Source organism: Gossypium raimondii, chromosome 3 (assembly GCF_025698545.1).
Source record: "Gossypium raimondii isolate GPD5lz chromosome 3, ASM2569854v1, whole genome shotgun sequence".
NCBI classification, from domain to species: Eukaryota; Viridiplantae; Streptophyta; class Magnoliopsida; order Malvales; family Malvaceae; genus Gossypium; species Gossypium raimondii.
The window spans coordinates 30,887,012-30,906,721 of record NC_068567.1 but is presented as its reverse complement, the minus strand read 5'-3'; the positions used below and the strand labels follow the sequence as shown (position 1 = coordinate 30,906,721).

The 19,710-nt window shown below is 33.7% G+C and overlaps 1 protein-coding gene across 7 annotated transcripts; it reads left to right on the top strand.

Moving 5' to 3' along the window:
- The first annotated feature begins 5,160 nt into the window (after positions 1–5,160).
- LOC105794041 (probable galacturonosyltransferase 7) lies at positions 5,161–11,905 on the top strand. Of its 7 annotated transcripts, none has more exons than XM_012623015.2 (10): positions 5,161–5,675; positions 5,974–6,005; positions 6,303–6,362; positions 8,312–8,393; positions 8,507–8,556; positions 8,652–8,941; positions 9,713–10,064; positions 10,153–10,692; positions 10,840–10,889; positions 10,989–11,128. In XM_012623015.2, exons 1-9 carry the CDS (start codon positions 5,525–5,527, stop codon positions 10,873–10,875), a joined length of 1,593 nt encoding a protein of 530 aa, XP_012478469.1. In that variant the 5' UTR covers positions 5,161–5,524; the 3' UTR covers positions 10,876–10,889; positions 10,989–11,128. The 7 variants fall into 7 exon arrangements, with proteins under 7 accessions (XP_012478469.1, XP_012478468.1, XP_012478471.1 ...); XM_012623014.2 differs by having other exon boundaries at positions 10,986–11,128; XM_012623017.2 differs by having other exon boundaries at positions 10,845–10,889; positions 10,989–11,092.
- The last annotated feature ends 7,805 nt before the right edge of the window (positions 11,906–19,710 follow it).

Here is a 19,710-nt window from a genome sequence, read left to right as displayed (position 1 = left end):
AAATCTACTAATCCGACACTTTTTCTTTTCCTCGATCTAACTCCGTATTTGGTCTATCTGGATCTATATTAATGAATTTAATATCAATTTAATACAATTCATATTCAATTTAATCCAATTCACATCTTAGGAAAAATTACTATTTTGCCCCTATACTTTTGATTAATTACAATTTCATCCATAGGCTCAGAAAATAAAATTCATGCAATTTAATCCTTATTCCAAGCCTAGCCGATGTTTACATGTAATAATAACAACCTATGTATTTCACAAAATTGAATTTTTCCAAAATTTTACATCTTTTCACCCTAAATCATGATTTCATTAAAATTCCCTTTACAAAAGTTGTTTATCTATCAACAACTTTTTATTTTCTACCATAAAACTTCATAATTCAACTATATTCATCACTGGAAAAACCCTAGTACTTTGATAAATTTGCAAATTAATCCCCGAGATATCTAGATTAAGCTATTACGATCTCGAAAACATGAAAATTATTAAAAACGGGACAAGAATACTTACCTAATTGAGTCAAATAAGCTTGTTATCTTCAAGCTCTTCTAGCTAGGGTTTCCATGTTTTTTTATTTGGGAAAGATGATATAAAATGATGATATTTCTTATTTAATTGAAATATCATCTTTTATTATTTCATCTTTCCAATTTAGTCATTTTCTTTATTTAATTTTCCATTGATGAATCATCATACTTATCTACTAACTTCTCTTAATGGTCTATTTTCCATATAAGAACCTCCAATTTTGAATTCCATAGCTATTTGGTACCTATAGGTACTAGAACTTAACTTTTGTATTTTTATGCAATTTGGTCCTTTCATCACTTAAACATGTAATTGGTAAAAAAATTCTTAACGAATTTTTTATACGATATTCCTATCATACGGTAGACCATAAAATAATATTAAAATAAATTTTCTTTAGGACTCGAATTTGTGGTCCCGAAACCACTGTTCCAATTTCACTGAAAACGGGCTGTTACAATGATGCTTCTAGACATAATTGCAGTTACTAGAACCTAATTGTATATGTTTGATTGGTCCCTCTGCTAGCTCAACAAAATCTCGATCGGACTGCATTTGAATTAGAAGAAAATTCTACGACTTTGGAAATAATTTAATTGAGTTGATTTGTTCAGTGTGAAATTAAATTGGGCGGTCATAAAAATTGTTCAACTAGAGAATTTGATTAAATAATTTTCTTAAAAAATTAATTTGAAAAATCTAAGTGATTTTTGGAAAAATTAATTTTGATAAAGTAAAATCAAATTAATCAAATTAATTAAAATTAATATGATATTTTTGGAAATTAATCTTCAAGCCAAACAATTAGCTCAATGGGTAATTGAACTTGAAAATTGGACCTGAGATAGTAAATTAGGCTCGGCCCAAAATCGAGACTAAGACTTAAAAACTAGTCGAACCAAGCTTTGTATGTGAAATCGGGTTGCGGTCTAATTGATGGCTAGACCGGATCGGTTGAGCCGTCACTAGCCCGGACCAAACCAACAACAACCAAATCAGCTTGGGGTGCCGACAGCTGCGACGACGACATTTAGGTGGTCGACAAATGGACGAGGGATTTGGGTCTTTGGTGGTTGAGCAATGGAAGAGTTACACTCCTATTAGGACTCTACCAAAAAAATTGATTTTAGATTAAGTATTCTAAAAATAATATTATTTTAATAGATTTAATATTAAATTTAATTTGATATTTATCTTAATTGTATTTTATTAATTTAATATTAAAGTGATTGTCGTAATATTAAATTAAATTTAATGATTATCTTGTAGATAAATATTCTATTAATTTAATAAGGCTTAATATTAAATTTAATTGGATCATTATTTTACACACACTTGAAATTAAGAGAAATGTGTAGAGAGAAAATTTTCTCAAGAGATTATTTCAAAAAAATTCTAAAGATATTTTTTATTTACAAATTGACCCAAAAGTTTAGAGAAATTGTGAAATTACCCTACTGGTAATTTTGTGAAAAGTTTTCTGATTCGAAGCGAGCCGACACTCGGCAGACGTGAGCTTGAGGATAATAGAGATGACCACTCGGTCAAAGCATTCATCCTAGATGAATCGAAAATGTACAATTTTGATTAAGTGTTTATTACTTTAAATATCACAACCAAGTTCTTGTTTTGGATTTTTTTTAATTTTAGTTTTTCCCTAAATTTATTTTTCATTGTGTTTTCCAAACATGATTTTCCAACATATTTTCGTCTGCACAATCAACTTTATACAAAAACCTAGGATGTGCCGAAGACCTAATAAATAAGGCCTTAGTGGTTTGATGTAACTAAGTCCTTTTAGACGCATTCAAAAACCCTAATAGTTTAGGAGTATGATTAGATTTAGTTCTGTTTCGACTTTTCTAAAATCTTTGTTTTTCCTCTTGGAATTGATTTTGATCCAAGAGTTCTTTTAGATTACTAATGTATTTTAGTTTATTTCTTCTTTGTGAACGACGATAGTTGATTATTCCAATCGAGGGATTCGTTACTTCGTGATCTACTCGACATCGATTCTAGGATTATTCTAATCTCTTTTCTCTTTCAATTTAATCATGTTCTTTACATGTTTTATTTAATTGAGATCAAAATTATGAATAATAATATGAGTGACTAAATCTCTTAGGGAAAATTAACAAGTGGATAAGGATGTGGTTAACAAAAGATTAGGGTTTCTTGAGAGGATTAGTTAATACAGATTACACGTTTCTAAACCATAGGCTTGAAATCCCTAGGAAGTAATCATAGGCTAGATGAGATCGGGAGATAAGTCTAACCGAGTAAATCGTAGTTATCCTGGTTGAGAAAGTGAGTTCGGAAGATAAGTGAGTATCAACCAATCGATTAATTAGTTAGATGTCGGTAGGTAATAATTAGTTAATCGGTAACTAATTCACCCGAAAACCTTAATATGAAGTTAATTACAAACCTTGAAATGAGTTAATCTTCCTTATTGGTTTTATCGATTTAAGTCATTTGTTTATTTTCTTCTTTATTTATTTTAGTTATTTAATTTCTCTTATTAATCCCTTTTATGATTTATTGTAATATATGATTTAATTATTACTATTTAAACTTATTATTATAAAGAGATTTTTACAGATTTATTCCATCCTCCCTTGGGTACAGATACGAACTCACTTATGAGATGTAATTGAGTCGTTTGTTGCTCGATCAAAAATTAAGTAGTTCTCGTTTTAGTTTAACAAAAGGGTAAATTTAAGAAGATAGTTTAAATAGGCAGCGGATAAAATAAAGATAATTTGATGGAAAAGGTGGATAAAAGAACTTAAAACAAGAAAGAACCCTTAATAGCAATTAAGGACCCGAATCTTATAAGTTTTAAGGTGAAAAAATATGAGTAGCTAGTTAGGACCGTGACCCACTATCTAGCAAGATAGGAACCAACGATATAATATTGAACTCCATACTCGGAAGAGTGATAAGTTCAAGAAAGAAACAAGGTTGACTCCACTAGCTTAGCTAGATAAGTCAAGTTGAATCCCAAAGAAAATCGAGAATGAATAACTCACAAAGTTATATTTCATATGTCAAAAGTTGTATCCAAAGTTTACAAAAGAAACTATTTATAGGCTGAATTATGTCCAAGCCGAAAAGACAAATAATAAAGGCAAATAATTATGCTAAGTTAAATGTCCAGCTGAAAACAACGTACTTGGTGAAATGGAAGTGCTGATCGGTCTTGATTCATGGCTTGATAGATAAGTTGAATGTAGCTTGATTCGGTGAATAGAGTTGATGTTTGTAGGTGCACCGAATGGAAGTTTGTTGATGAATGAACTTGTGGGCAGCCGAATGGTCTTGAAGTGTGAACATTCAGTTCTGTAGGTGTGAACAACAAGAATCGAATGAACACTTGAAAAGGTAGTTGACCAACTCATAATCTTTGGCAAGAGTTCATGAATAATTTGGTTGAAGAAATGCACCAAGCAGCCCAAGGTACATGCACAATCGGGTGCATGAATCCTTCATTAATTAGCTACAATGTATTAGCTTGATACATGTATGTTCAGCTGAAGGAATAGTGCTCTCCATACATGCATAGACGAATACATGCTTCCACATTAACTAGCTTCGATGAACCTAGAAGATACATGTATGTTCAGCTAATGATCAGCTCCCAACGTTCATGCATATTCAGGTTCATGTGCCACATTGAATGAGCTTCATTGAATTGGCATTGTGCATGAATTTGTCCAGCTGTATACCTTAAAATCCTGCTAAGACAAATTAAAAGCAAATTAAACACACAATTAAATACGTAATGGACTAAGACAGATTTAATAGATCTAATCAAGCTGTAGTAAACTAAACATAACTAAATGAGCTAAAGTAATTAAGATGTCTAAGTCTAGCTAGCTAAGTTAGCTAGCTGATTCGAATTTAGCTTCCAATAATTTGAAGATGCTTCTTGATGAGTTGTCCAGCCCCTTTGTAGCTTTCTCCCAAATTCGTACAGCTAAAGCCGAAATTATTCCTTGAAAATGCTTAGATCGAGCTCGAGTGATCAGTTCGCTAGGAAGCTTGATTGGAACTCGATTGAAGTCGGCTGATCCCTTGGGCGAGTTTGTATCAGGTACGATGCTCGGAAAACTTCCTGTGTTCTGTTGTACACCTATACTATAGTACAATTTGACCTGTATACTTGCGGACATTGCCGATTCAATTCTATATATTTTTGGTGTGCTATTTTTTACTATAAATGATAATACATTTATAGGCAGTCACAAGCTAAGTCCTCAAGTATTTTTTAAATTAAAACTTAGTAACTATTGAACTTTTACAATTTAGTCCCTAAACTTTAATTAGTGATTTTTTCAGTCATGCTAACTCTGTAAATATTCTTATTTTATCTTTATAGACTCAATTTGTGGGAATGAGATCCCGACACTATATTTTTCGACATCGACAAAAGTCTAATCATTACATAACGATAATGATTAATTTACACAATTATATTAATAACCAAAATAACACAAACTTTATTTTACAATAACCAGGAATAATTCTAAATTTGATTAAAGCATAGAACACATGGCAGAATATGACCTAATCAATAATTCTAATTAAAAGGTGAATTTATTTTTTCGAAAAAAAAAAGTTTTTGTACATGCAGTACTTTTTTGTGAATTCTCTCCGAGAAAATAATGAGATGAGGTAAGGTGAGGTGAGTTGAGGTGAGTTGAGGTGAGGTGTGCAACCGTAGTGCCAGAGATACGGGAAAACAAGAAGAAGGCGGTTTCAATTCGCGGCTGGCTGGCTGGCTGCTGAGACTTGAGAGAGAGAGAGAGAGAGAGAGAGAGAGAGAGAGAGAGGGAGGAAACAAGACTAAACAAAAGAATAGAAGAAAAGAGCTTCCATTTTCCTGCATTATTTACACGCATTTGCTCTGAATTTTTAGTGTGATCAAAGTGATAGTGTTAAACGTGAGGGAAAAGAGGGCGGAGTAGGGGGGGGGGGAATGAAAGGTGGGAGTGGTGGTGGTGGTGGAGTTGCTCCCGCGAAGCGCCGATGGAGAGGTCTGGCCATTGCTGTCCTCTTTCTTGTGGTCCTCTCAATGCTTGTTCCCCTTGGATTTTTGCTTGGCCTACACAGTGGCTTTCACTCTGCAGGTGCCTTTATCAACTTACAATTAGATCTGTTTTTGGTTAGGGCATCTGCAGCGCTTGCCCTCATTTTATCCGATCGGAATCAGAGTCTTAGATCTGGAATTCGCTCAGGCTTTTCTTATTGTTTATTTTTTTGGCTCCTTTTCTTACTCTACGTTTCTACTCTAACGCTCGCTTGTTTGTTTATTAGCAAATGAACCAGATCTCTGATGCTACCCACTCATATATGCTCTTTTACCGAAACAAAATTATTCATCCGTGCACATTTACCACTTCTCATTTTATTTGGTTTCTTTTGCAGGACATATTCCTCTTCAACGCCCTTCACCTTCGGTAAGCATTTTATCTTGTCCATTCCATTTACTGCCATTCACAATCACTCCGTTTGTCTTCATGCACTTTCTTTTCTATTACATTCTTGGCTATATGATCTTTCAGATTATGATCTCTAATGAACAAAAACCTTCCATTTCTGGTCTCATTAATTTTGGTTGCGAAATGTTTCATGGTTTACATCATTATGCTGCTTAAATCACTTTCTTGATTCTCAAATGCAACAATGCTTTATTAAAAAAAAGAAGAAGAAGAAGGAAACGTCAAAAACAATTCATGCTTTAAACTTTCTGACAGGGGGATCGCTCAAGCCATATAGATAATCTCGTGAGAAAATTAGGGCCTACTCTACCAAAGGTTGGTTTTTATGGTGCTCCTCTATCTCCCCCCTCCCGGGAATATGATGTGTTTTTCTTTTTTCTTTTGCCTTCTCTCTACTTGCCCTGAATTTATAATTTGTGTTGATAATGCTTAATCATTTGCAACAATTACAAATGGATGATCGGCCAGCTATATCCTCATGTCAGTTATGCGAGATAACTTCTAAAGTGTAACGTGGGGTCTTTTAATAGAATTGAATGGATCCATTTCACACGTCTAGTCATCTTATCTGGGAGTCAGATTCTGATACGCTTTTGGTTTCTTTTTGGGTTTTACATTGGATATAGAGTTATTTGCGGGAAATTTTTGTATGCTTTGTTTGGCTGAAGCACTCAAAAATAAGTCTCACCGATTACTGAGAAATAAGACAACCAATGCAGTGTACAACTAAACTCACCTAGTTTTAAAGTTCATCTATCCTCAGACAAACTTCTTTCTTCGCTGAGCTTGTAGATGATATGCTCAAGAATTGACATAAGTATTTTTACACTCTGGTCAATGAGATATGTCTCATAACGAAGAGTAACATTTGAATAATATTAAGACAAGCAAGACTGGAAAATAAAGGAAATTTATTGTTTAGGTGATTAGAGACAGACGTGACTTGGTAGGATAAGAACTCTCTTTTACCTCTTGATTGGTATTTTGGTAGTGTTCCAAAATATAAAATGAACTAATCTTTAACTGTGTAAGAAGTTAAACCACTCAGTCATATTTCAAAATAGGATAAAAATATGTTTGGTTTTCTATTTAGGAAAATAAAATAAGAAAAGGAGTTAATGAGGGTGAAAAATGGTATACTGCCATCAACTGTTTCAGAGAAAATTCTCTAATATTTCGAGAGCTTGTATTATGTATTAATATGTTGCAACTTCATCTCTTATGATCAATCTTACTTTTTTCAAAGTCTCAAGGAATAGAAATTTCACGGGATCAAAATTATATGAAGAGCCTTTCGTATTTAAAACTAAGTATTGGCTCTATTTTATGTTTTGATAACTGTTATTGCCTAAAGAAAGAATTTTAATACGTGTTTCTATCCAAAATATATGAAGTAAAAAAGATATATAGATCCTATCATATAAATGGTCCTTGGATAGCAATCTGAGCTTGTCTACTTATCTTCTGGCTATGTCAGAAAATTCCTTAAAGCAGACATCTTTGGAGATTAAATATACTTATGTTGCCAAAAAGTTGACATTCACATTTGCATGTCTATTAGACATGAGAATGAACAGATATTGGGTTGGACGGCTGCCTTTACTCATATTCTAAGCTGTTTTAACATGTTAGTTTTGACCCTGGCAAAATCGGAAAAATTGCTGTTTTTTTTATTTTTTATATTTAAAATAGAATATTTAAAATAGCCATGTCTATAATTACTCCACTCAAAAGTTTGAAACATCAGGTCTTATGCATATAGGGGTGGTTCTTGTGCTAGCTCATTAAGCTACGCAGTTACCAAGCAAGATAATCTGTTCTACAAAAAATGCCTGACACTTGCTGGTAGAGATGCTGTGCTCTGTTATAAACTGGAATCTAAGCTAGAACCTAGAATGAAGCGAAAAATTACCTATGCTGGTTTGGGGAAAAACTAGGCATACTGGTCAGTACCAATAGTATTGACAACCATGAAAGGAATGACTAAAGATGGAGATGTACTTCTACGATTTTAGATCGGCCTTGCTTATGCTTGAACTATAGCTTAGGCCTCAGGGTAGGTTCTGTACATTGCTTCTAGTATGCTAGCTTTTGAGGGTTAAAACACCAACCTTCTCTTCCCCTTCTTTTTATTCTTTTCTTTCCTGCCTCTCTCTCTCTCTCTCTCTCTCTCTCTCCCTCATATTTTGGAGAAATTGAAAGATGCTAGTAGCCTAGGTCTTATACATGTTTGCATTTGACCTATTTTTCTTCTTCTTTTAAAGGATGTTCTTAAAGGGTTTGTAAATGAAGCTAAAAATGAAACCAGCAGTATCAATGCTACACCTAGAACTGAGCAGAAGAAAGGTATGGTTGAACTCATATTTTTAAACTGTGTCCCAGATAAATGTTCCATGCCCTTTAATTAGATTTAGGTTTGAACCCACCTTTTTTTCCCCTTTTCTTTCAAATGTCTACAGGCATTCCAATTCCACCTCAAGTTGTGATGCAACCGTTTACCAGTAAAAATGTATGCATATTGCTGAAAAGTTTGTTCTAGCTATTTAATATAGCTTTGTAGTGTCTATAATATATCATCTCAAGATAATTTTCTTTCTCTCACAGATTAGTAGAATTAATGGTAAAGCAAAAATGAAATCTGATGTTGATGAAAGTGAGGGGTTTTGTGATTTGAAATATGGGAGCTATTGCATTTGGCGTGAAGAAAATAGGGAAGAAATGCAAGATTCCATGGTGAAGAAATTGAAGGATCAGCTTTTCGTTGCCAGGGCATATTTTCCTAGTATTGCAAAAATCCCAGCACAGAGCAAGTTGTCTGGTGAATTGAAACAAAATATTCAAGAAGTGGAGCGTGTCCTTAGTGAAAGTACTACAGATGCTGATCTTCCTCCAGAGTAAGTTATGGAACTAGAAATGAGGATACTGATTTGTTTAGGAACTAGAAATGCTAGTTTATGTATAGAATTTGTACTCCCTCTGTTTCAAATTGAATGTCCACTATGGCACACTCCTTTAGTAATGGGGTATTTTGGCCATTATTTTTCAAAATTTATCCTTCACATGTCATAAAAGCTAGAGGGACCACCATAAGTTTACATTTCTGTGAAGGAAACATTGGAAAAACTTATTCGAGTTAGGGAAAGTGGACAGTATTTAAAACATCCTAAAATAAGTAAAACTGAACATACAAATTGAAACAGATATGATATGGATGATTTTTCCTTTTGCACTCTAATCTGTTCATGTATTTTCCCTCCATGCTGTATTAGATGTTTATCTTTCACCTGAAGTGTTTTTGTGCTGCATCTGGTAGAACAATGTCATTTGCCTGTATGGTTTTTAAATAGCTCTCTAAGTGTTCCTGATCACTTGATATAACCTTATCTAAGTCAAGCTGCTCTGACAAACAGTACTAAGTTGAACTCTCTGTCAGTGTAATTTAACTTATTCTAGATCCTAAAGATATCACAGGGTGGGTTCAACAACTTGGTGGGTAGTGCTATCTGCTTTGGTCAAGCAATTTTTTTGATACATATATATATAATTCTGTCATTTTGGCAATGGTCAGATGAATAGTGTCACAGTATTCCTCTTTTCTTATAGCCAGCGACAATATTCATTTTTCTTTCATAAGCATGAAAGTGTTTGTTACTGGTTTGCATCAGGATTCAGAAGAAATCACGAAGGATGGAAGCTGTGATAGCAAGAGCCAAATCAGTCTCTTTGGATTGTAATAACGTTGACAAGAAATTGAGACAAATATTTGACTTGACTGAGGATGAAGCTAACTTTCACATGAAGCAGAGTGCCTTTCTCTACCAACTTGCTGTCCAGACAATGCCCAAGAGCCTGCACTGCCTGTCTATGAGACTAACTGTGGAATATTTCAGAGACCATTTGTTTGATAAGGAGCTCTCTGAGAAATATTCTGATCCCACATTGCAACATTATGTTATATTCTCCAATAATGTTATCGCTTCTTCAGTTGTAATAAACTCAACTGTTGTGCATGCAAGAGTATGTTTTAGTTATTCTTTGACCTCATTTCATTGTTTTATACCTATATTCAACTAGTGACACTGACTGGTTATCCTGCATATTTCAGGACACTGTAAACCAGGTTTTTCATGTGCTGACTGATTGGCAGAATTACTATGCAATGAAACATTGGTTCCTCCGGAATACTTTTAGGGATGCTGTTGTTCAGGTGTTGAACATTGAAGATTCAGATTCCTATGGTAAAGCAACTCTATCTCACCTGACATTACCTGTGGAGTTTCGAGTTTCCTTTCCTAGCAATGATAGTGCACCAGCAATACATAATAGAACACAATATGTATCCATTTTTTCTCATTCTCATTATCTTCTTCCTGAGATATTCAAAAACTTGGAGAAAGTTGTGGTTTTGGATGATGATGTTGTTGTTCAGCAAGACTTGTCAGCACTATGGAGCCTCAACATGGGAGGGAAAGTGACTGGTGCTATAGAAATTTGCTCGGTAAAAATGGATCAACTGCAAAGTTATTTGGGTGACCACAGCTTCCAAAAACATTCCTGTTCTTGGATGTCAGGATTGAATGTAATTGATCTCGCCAGGTGGAGAGACCTAGACATCTCTGAAACTTACTGGAAGTTGGTGAAAGAGGTGCGTCAATTCTTAAGTTGGATAATATCTCTTATCAGTTTGATTAATGTGCAAAACGCTGAATAAAAATGACACTAATTACATTACATGGTCTGTAATCAACCTCCAACTTAAACCCGTTTAAAATATAATGTTTGTATATTTTAGTGCAGCATCTTTGACAACAGTTTTTCACTCCACTAGAATGTAGAAATGAGGTATTTATCAGTTAATGAACAGTTTGTTTTGAAATGGTTGGAGCTTAAAATGTTAATAATTTCTGCTGGTATTGACTTCATTTTGTTCATGAACAGCAGGTCAGCATGAAAGAGGGATCGGCTTTGCTTGCGACTTTGCTTACTTTTCAGGACCAAATATATGCCCTTGACAGGGTGTGGGTTTTATCGGGCCTTGGTCATGACTATGGACTTGATATAGAAGGCATCAAGAAAGCTGCAGTTTTGCACTATAATGGAAATATGAAACCTTGGCTTGATCTGGGAATTCCAAAATACAAGGAATACTGGAAGAAGTTTCTGAACCATGAAGATCAATATCTAAGCGAGTGCAATGTAAATCGATAATGAGCTGGTGCTGAGGTTTAGCCTTTGGATACTTGGAAAGTTGGGAAAGTTGAGAGCTCAAGGAGCTAAGTGCTGAAAATTTTGAGATTGAGCGAGAATTTTGAAGGGTATTAGATGGGAACAAAGTGTAGCTGTAATGACCTCGACCTTGATGGGTGTATGTTTCTGATTTTTGGTTTTCGGGTAAAATAGAAGGATTGCTCAACCTTGAGGTTGAGTTCGCTGGAGGTGGCTGCAGCAGGGTGGGGGCAAGATGGATTAGAGATTTTGCAGTGATTGATTGTTGGAGAATGAATGCAAGTTAGCTTATGCAGATGGTAGTAGGAAGACAGCATCATTTATCTGCTTCTAACTGTGGTACAGTGAATTAATTAATGTGAGAAACCTTGACAAATAAGGAATTATGTATACAGAGAGAAGAGAAGGGTGTCCAATGATTCGGCTTTGATTTTACTGCCATTCAACAACACTCAGAAATAATATGCATCGTTATCACGTATTGTTGGTGAGAATTGAGGTGGTGGTGTCATGTGCCCTTCATGTTTGGATTTTATCTTTGTTATAGTCGATTTTTTAGTTTGTTACTTTGATGTTGGATCTCTCAATTATCAAATGAATTTATTTAACATGCTTGCTGCGTGTTTCTCATATATGCTTAGTCACATTACTTTTATTTTATTTTTTATCTTTTTTCTTAAAATAATATAATATACAATAAAATTATATTATCCATAAATATTCTAAATTATGAATTTAATTTTGCAAATTTTGATTTCCTGATACAATCGAATATTTACGGTCACAATTTAATCATCTCAAGTAGGGGTTAGCAAAATTCGATTCGATTCGAAAAAATTAAAAAAAAATTCGAATTTCAAGTTAAAAGAATTGAGTTAATGAAATCAATTCAATTTTTTCTTTCGAATTTCGAGTTCGAGTCTAGTTAAATTTTCGAATTCGAATAATTCGAATATAAACCATATTTTTTTATTTTTAAAAAATATATATTTTATTTTTAAAATACACTACATCTAAAACAAAAGTAACTTCTAAATTCCCTAAGCAGCCCGTGCCCTCTTCCTCTTCCCTTTTTTTCCCAATCCACCTCCACCGATCCACCTCCGGTCCTCCACACGGCTCCACCCAATTCCAGAATCAGAGGTTAGAGCAGTGCTTCTACCGTTCCACGTCTTCTACCTTTGAATTTCAAAGTTATGTTAACTTTTATTCCTTTCCTCACACTGTATTTCTTTACACTGTATTTCTTCCTCCTTACACTGATCCATCAATTTTCTTCATCTCATCTTCCAATCTTTGAAGATAATCCGTAATCTTGGATAACCTTTGAAACCCATTTTGATCTTGAAACTTCTTTCGAAACTCAGATATAGTTTTCGGTACATAAACCAAATCAAATCCAAGCTTTGAGGACCAAATCCAAACTCAAATCGTCGATAAGCAAACTCCTTTCTTCCGCTCTACCGAGCGTTTCATTTATTTATTTTTCAATTTTATTTTCGTGGTTTGGACATACATGGCGAATCTATATAAACGAACAAGGGATTAACGCATGTGTACTTTGTCACGCCCTTGCGTTTTTATTAATTAATAATTGAACAAATAGTTACATTCCATTATTCAAGGCGATTTGAGCATTGTCATTACTGTCATATTCTACCACTCCATAATTTGGTGATGAATCGACATTGTTTTTCTGCTCATTTGATTTTTCTGGCTCGACTAAACAAAAGGGTGTTTTTTATCCCTTTTTTTTGCTAACGAAAATGAAATATTAGGTTGCAAATGCTACAAGCATATTTTTCCTATCTTCATTCAGCACTCTCTTGGTGCTTAGTTCCTTCCAGCATATTGATTAATTGTAGAAGATAGTGTAGTTTGGTCTTTTTTGTTCTCTTCTTTCCCTCCCATTCCTCCTTTCCTTTTAAAGTACTCAAGTCGTATGTTGTTTGGAAAAACAAGGCGAGTATTTCTTGAATGCAAGTAAATGATTGATATTGATGGCGGTGCTAGAAAGTTGCATAGCTTGGTTTGCGATGCATAATGCCTATCGATTCCTTGGAGGAGTAGTTCATGTTTTGCCACTAATAATTTCTTCTGTACCCTTCATTTTGCAGTATAGTGGGCCCTCAAAACATTCTTTTGCATATGTTGAATGGTTAAAAGAAGATGCAGATTTTGAGATATACTAGTTCGGACATCTCCTGCGTTTAACGGGCATGCCTTTCCCAAAGCTGAAGCTGCGATATAAGCCTTCACTTGTACAAGTAAGCAATATGTTTATGTGTCTCACTGTCTGTCCTTGCATATTTGTTTAATTGTATCCAAATTTGATTTATTCCTTTTCTCTTTTTTTGCTTTTTGGTCTTCATAATTGTATTGTGTTCTTTTTACGTGATACAAGATACACATTTGCCTTTAACTAATTACTTAAAAGGCTTACATATTAGTTGTAACTGTTTAACATAGAATTTCTTGATGGAATGTTTAACTGTTTTAAATTCAATACTATTACACTCCCACCGGTATTTAAATCCTAATGGAAGAAGCATATTAATTGTAACTTCATAATTCATAAAATAGCTACCTTTAATGTAACCTTAGCATGCATCTTTGTTGATATGTTTCATAAAGGATTCAACAAACTTAGAAAGATGAAATTAGGTGGAAATAACAGGATGAAAGGTACAAGATTCAAAGATAAAAACACCCTCACCTTGTGTCTCCAACATGTAGGTGAACCTTATTTCAAGTAAATAAAGGAACACTATAATTTTTAGAACTTGGGACTTCAACTTGGAGGATTTGGATTCAGATCTTGTAAAGGGAGGCTAGGTATATGGAATGTGAAAGAGCCATCTTTTTCTATGATTCAAGTCGATGGCTTCCTAACATCTTGAAAGGACAAAATGTTACACGGTTAAATCCCTATTCCTTGTTTTTCTCACAATATAGTTCAACTGGTCAACTTAACGGTATCTAATAATCCTTAGTTGTCCTACATATTGTAGCATGAACTTTCAAAATTGTATTTGTGGTCTAACTTTATGGATCTGTGTTCTTCCGACTTGTGAACTAGGTTGAAGCATCGATTTCATATTAGGATTTTCTTATGTTTAGGATGGAACTATTTGTTAAACTTGCATTTGATGATTGTGACTATAGACAATTTTTCATTAATCTCATTGTTCTTTTGATGTTTGGGCATTTGAATACCTTATTTCTGTCTCTCTTACTTCTTTTGACTTTTGTTGTGTTCTTTTGGTGTAGGTTTCTATTGTATTTTGGACTTTTCTTATGTTTTGTTTTTTTATTATAATGTTGTTTATTTTGACTCATGCTATTTACTTGGACTTTTACTTATGTTTTTTATTATAATCTTTTGTATTATTTTATTTATTTATTTGGAATCATGTTGTTTATTTGGGTTGATGTTGTGTTACTTTTATTTATTCACTTATTTACTTCAATTTTTGTTGTATGATTATGTTTAAAAACTTTAAAGAAAATTATTTTTGAAAAATTACATAAAAATAAACAACAATAATTTTATTTTATTTTTAAACTTAACTCGAACAAATAATTTGATTCGATTTCTATCTCACTTGATTCGATTCGATAAAATTTCAAATAAAGTTAGGATGATAAAATGAGATTCGAAAACTCGATTAACTCGAAATTTTTTGATTCAATTCAATTCGATCGAATGCTCACCCCTAATATCAAGATTATGAAAGAAATGCCGTTTGAGCATGGAATTTTTATTAAAATATTTTATTTCAAACTTAATTCTTAGAATATGTAATTTTTTGCAAGGTTATCTCGCATTAAGATTTGTGGGATATAATTTTTTCTTAGAATTCATGCTCTCGGTGAGAAGAGCACATGAAGTACAACTTTTTGGACCTTGTCAAATATGGGGGTTAAAAGTGTTATATAATTTGTTAAAGTACTTGGTGATAAGATGAATATAGAACAATGATAACATCAATGAAGGTGGATATTTATAAGTATGAGCTCTAAATATAAAGATTTGCTAATGATAAAATATTTGACACTAAATTACTAAAGAATATTTAGAAGTGAAATTAAAGAATAAAGATTTAAAGATTTTTCTTTTGATTTTTATGTTTGGATATTGTACTCTTAAGTCTTCAAGTATTCTTGATTTGAATTTATACCTTATAATTAATTTTTGAACGCTTGGAGCTGTTGGAGATTTTAGCCATTAGAATAATTAATCTCTAACATTTAATGAACTATGCAGGGTTAAGTCTCGATACTTGGAGGACAAATATAAAGACTTGGCTAAATAATAACCGTTAGAAATCTTGAGGTCTCAAGACTTGACAAACAAATCTTGAGATTTGATGTCATTCCCTAAGTTTGATGGATTTGAGAATTAGGCGTAGAATTGTGAAGCTATCTGTTTGGTGTAGTGTAATCTGCCAATTTTCAGTCCTCAGGTGGATTAGATTCTAGCGTAATGTATACGACATAAAAGTGAACAAGGATGTTGTCTCAGGATATTCTAATGTTTAAGAAAAGATCAGGATAAGCGAAGAGTAAACTTGGTGAGACTTGTAACACCCTATACTCAGCCCGATCGCCGGGCCCGAATATAAAGATGCCACACCATCGTCTCACTACTTTTACACTACAATGTTTATTATTTTTAAGCCGACACATGTCATTCACGACATTCGCACAGGTTTTAAGACATACATGTATTAGTCATCATTAAAACATGTTAAACATATTACATTCGATCTCTTAACATGAGTAAGACATGTGTTGGGTTCTCATAGCCACATTTCCAAGTTAATCACGTAGGTATTAATACTGACCTTAGGGTATCGATATTTTCCTAACATGGTATCGATACCACATGGAAAATTGATACCAAACTTTCATTCTGTTTCTCACCAAAATTCAAAACGTCGAAAATTATCAATACCTTTCTTAAAGTATCGATAAATCTACCTCGAGTATTGATACTCGAGCCAGGGTATCGATACCAAATCTCTATTCTGACTTCCTGCACGTTTTAAAGCATAGAGGTATCATTTTTAAAAACCCGAATATCGATACCTCTGCCTCTGAACATAAAAATACAACATACAAATGTATATATCCATTCCAAATATGTTTCTAACCATCATGCGTCAACTACTAAGACAAATAACCATCCAAACGACTTAATCAATAGTTCAAAATACCAATAGCGTGTCCGAGCAAGTATCATCATGCCGTCATCAATATTTATAAACCTAAGCAAATATATAAACTCATAAACCACTAAAAAAAACAAAAGCAAAATTGACAAATAGTCCAAACACCGCATTGCCTTTTTCCCTAGAATGTAAATGAATAAATAACATCTACACGATACTAACGAGCCTTCCTTGGATCACTCCCTCAGAAAAATCGCACCGCCACACCATAATGTCACTACTTTGCATATGTTGAAAAGAGTGGGCGAGCTTAACAGTGAATTATTAGAATAACTACAACGCAAACATGTCATCATGTATCCACAACAACCATATAGCACGAGCACTTTATTTTTATGTCTATTGTCATATTCATGCATTATCTAGTAGTCCATTTACATAGCATTTGTATACTCATTCAAGCACATATCTCATATCACATATTCATTTAAGCATAAAACATGATTCACACAGTCACATATAATATGATAGATTGACACTTGAGTTATGAAACATATAGTGAGCTCTACCATCACACATCGGATACATGTATCTCTAATCACACCAAATTACACATAGAGTCAAACATGTCCCAAAAGTGAAGCATATGTTTAACACTCTCTTTCTTTCCCCTCACATGTCCCGTTGAATGGAGCTTAGCTTACATTCTCTTATCCCTCTAAACATGTCCCAGGGCCTCTACGCTCAAAATCACTATACGTATGTGTGAGTACTCATAGCCCTATGGCATGTCAACTATATCCAACAGTTCCAAGATCATAAGGCCAAAATATCCGAAAACAAGCACATATCACTTACCAGTTATTCATACACTATCACTGCATAATTGTATTTTTTTTGTAAAACACTACACTGTCATATAACATATATTTATCATGTAACTATTTGCACTTTTCACAACAATTACCATATCCATATATCACATGTTTGAGCATTTCATTACTATGCACAATCTCATAGTCATATAAGAATATAAATTACAAAATTAATATAGATGTAAAAAAGCTTACACTCGAAATTTAGAGTAGGGGTTTAGGCTACTACTAAATTCCCAAATAACATATGACTCGTGTATACGAGAAATAATTCCAAACATTCAGCACTTTATGCTTTGGCTGAAAAGCCGAAAGCTCAACTAACTCTTCCTTAACTTTAGTAGGTTCTAATGAGTCCGAGGCTTCACACACAACAATCATACAATAAACACAATCAAATAAAAACCAAAGGCACACTTAAACCAACCAAAACACAAGCTTAAGCTAAGCTCTCATGTAACTCAAAACCATTAACATGACAAACTTTAAATTCAAATATCTTGGTCTATACTCAGTCTTTTCACCTAAAACCAATTTCGTTCATCTTATAATTCACCTACGACTATTTCCCAACCTTTAAACTATAATAAAATACTCAACTCCTAATGTTAACTTTTTTTTACATGTTTATGGCTACTTTTTGAAAATCCATTTAAAACTGAAGAATTCTTTAATGAAACTTCAAAGAAAGTTTAGAAACCTCTTAATCAGATTAAATCTAATTGAAAGACACTTTAAAATCACTTTTTAACTCAAAAATCCCAAAATACACCATTAACGACCTAATATTAAGCTTTTATCTGAAACATGCAATTAGAGGGCTAATAGTTCTGTTTTAAGGACTAGATATCATGAAAAACTCATAAGGAATCAAAACATTGCCTTTGATTGATGAAAAATCAAACTTTTTCCGTAAACTCGAGAAAACCCAAAAGCTTGACAATGGTGAAATCAATGGAGTTTTGGGTGTTTTAAAGAGATTCTATGGATGTTTAAGGCTTGGGTGTTGAGAGAAATCAAAAGCTTATAGTTTGAAAATCAAAGTCGAGCGGTTTAATATTGGGAGAACAAGGGACGACAGTAAGAGAGAGGAGAGGAACAAATTAAGGTGAATCTACTATTGGGGTAAGAAATAGGTTGAAAATTTAAAATCTGGGATAATTGCCTCTTAAAAATTCCCAATTTTGCCCATTTTTCAAATCAGTCCCTAAACCTAAATTAAAAGACTTTTAAAACTTATTTTTGAAAATTGATTCAACTGCTAAGATGCCATAGTCGAATATGATTATGGTTTACCATGCTACGTAATTTTGAGCACTTTAGAGCTAAAATTCCTAAAATACCCTTGAAACTTCTGGGCCCTACTTTGGGATGTTATAGGAGTTATCGGGTGAAAAGATCTATGCGTATCATACTTTTGGCGAAAACTCTCACCATGCTTACTCTTTGCTTATCATGATATTTTCTTAAACATTAGAATATATTGAGACAAACTTCTTAATCACTTTTACGACGTATACATTACGCCAGACTCTAATCTGATCGAGGAATGAAAATTGGTAGATTACACTACAAGTAGATAAATTTACAATTTTATGCCTTATTCTCAGCTTTGTCAGATTTGGGGTGTGGCAATTTCCCCCTTAACAAAATTTTGTCCTCGAAATTTTCCCAACTTGGAAGAATTCCACTACAACGGCGTATAACTATATGTTCCCCCCAGGCGCATAACAGTAATTAGCGGATTGATTCTTATACCCATAGTAACTTCTTTTCAGAGACATACACTTTGGAGATTCCCCTATTGGAAGAATGCCATCAGCCTTCTTAAACTAGCGAACTCAGAACTTGGCGGCCACTCTCGTAATTTCAAGCATTATATAACTTACGCTTTGACAGATGTCAAATTTATATTAGGGAACCTGAACTGTTACCATGAATTAAACTTCTTGCACACATTTATTTCTTTATAAAACTGAAACTCAACACCCCTTTCAAAACACTTTGCTGAATCAATCAGAACTCTAATTTATTTTTTGCTTAAACTTTCTGCTCTCATCGTCTTCAGTTCTCATCTTGCTCAAATGTAATCTTTGCTATTTTTTTTATTTCATTCACTCAAAGTAGTTAGAAAAACTACCAAAGGGAGGGGCCGAGGCCAAGTTAACTAAAACGTTAACCCCAAAAGTCCAGACTCATTTGGTCCCTAAGGTCTCGGTGATACTCCACTGCATGTGAAGACTCCTATGTACGAATATAGTACCACTCAGGAACTCGGGGTATTCTTTACTCAAACTTTGCTTACGATTTCAGACGGCCACAGAGGTGTTGCTTAAGCGATAGTACCCTATGCTTCGTCTTTCCCTTAATATTATTGGAGGCTGACTT

Coding starts and splice junctions, on each gene's coding strand:
- LOC105794041 (XM_052628257.1), top strand. CDS start 5,525: ATGAAAGGTGGGAGTGGTGGTGGTGGTGGAGTTGCTCCCGCGAAGCGC. Junction 5,711..6,302: donor TACAATTAGATCTGTTTTTG/GTTAGGGCATCT, acceptor ACTTTCTGACAG/GGGGATCGCTCAAGCCATAT. Junction 10,693..10,985: donor ACTGGAAGTTGGTGAAAGAG/GTGCGTCAATTC, acceptor GTTCATGAACAG/CAGGTCAGCATGAAAGAGGG.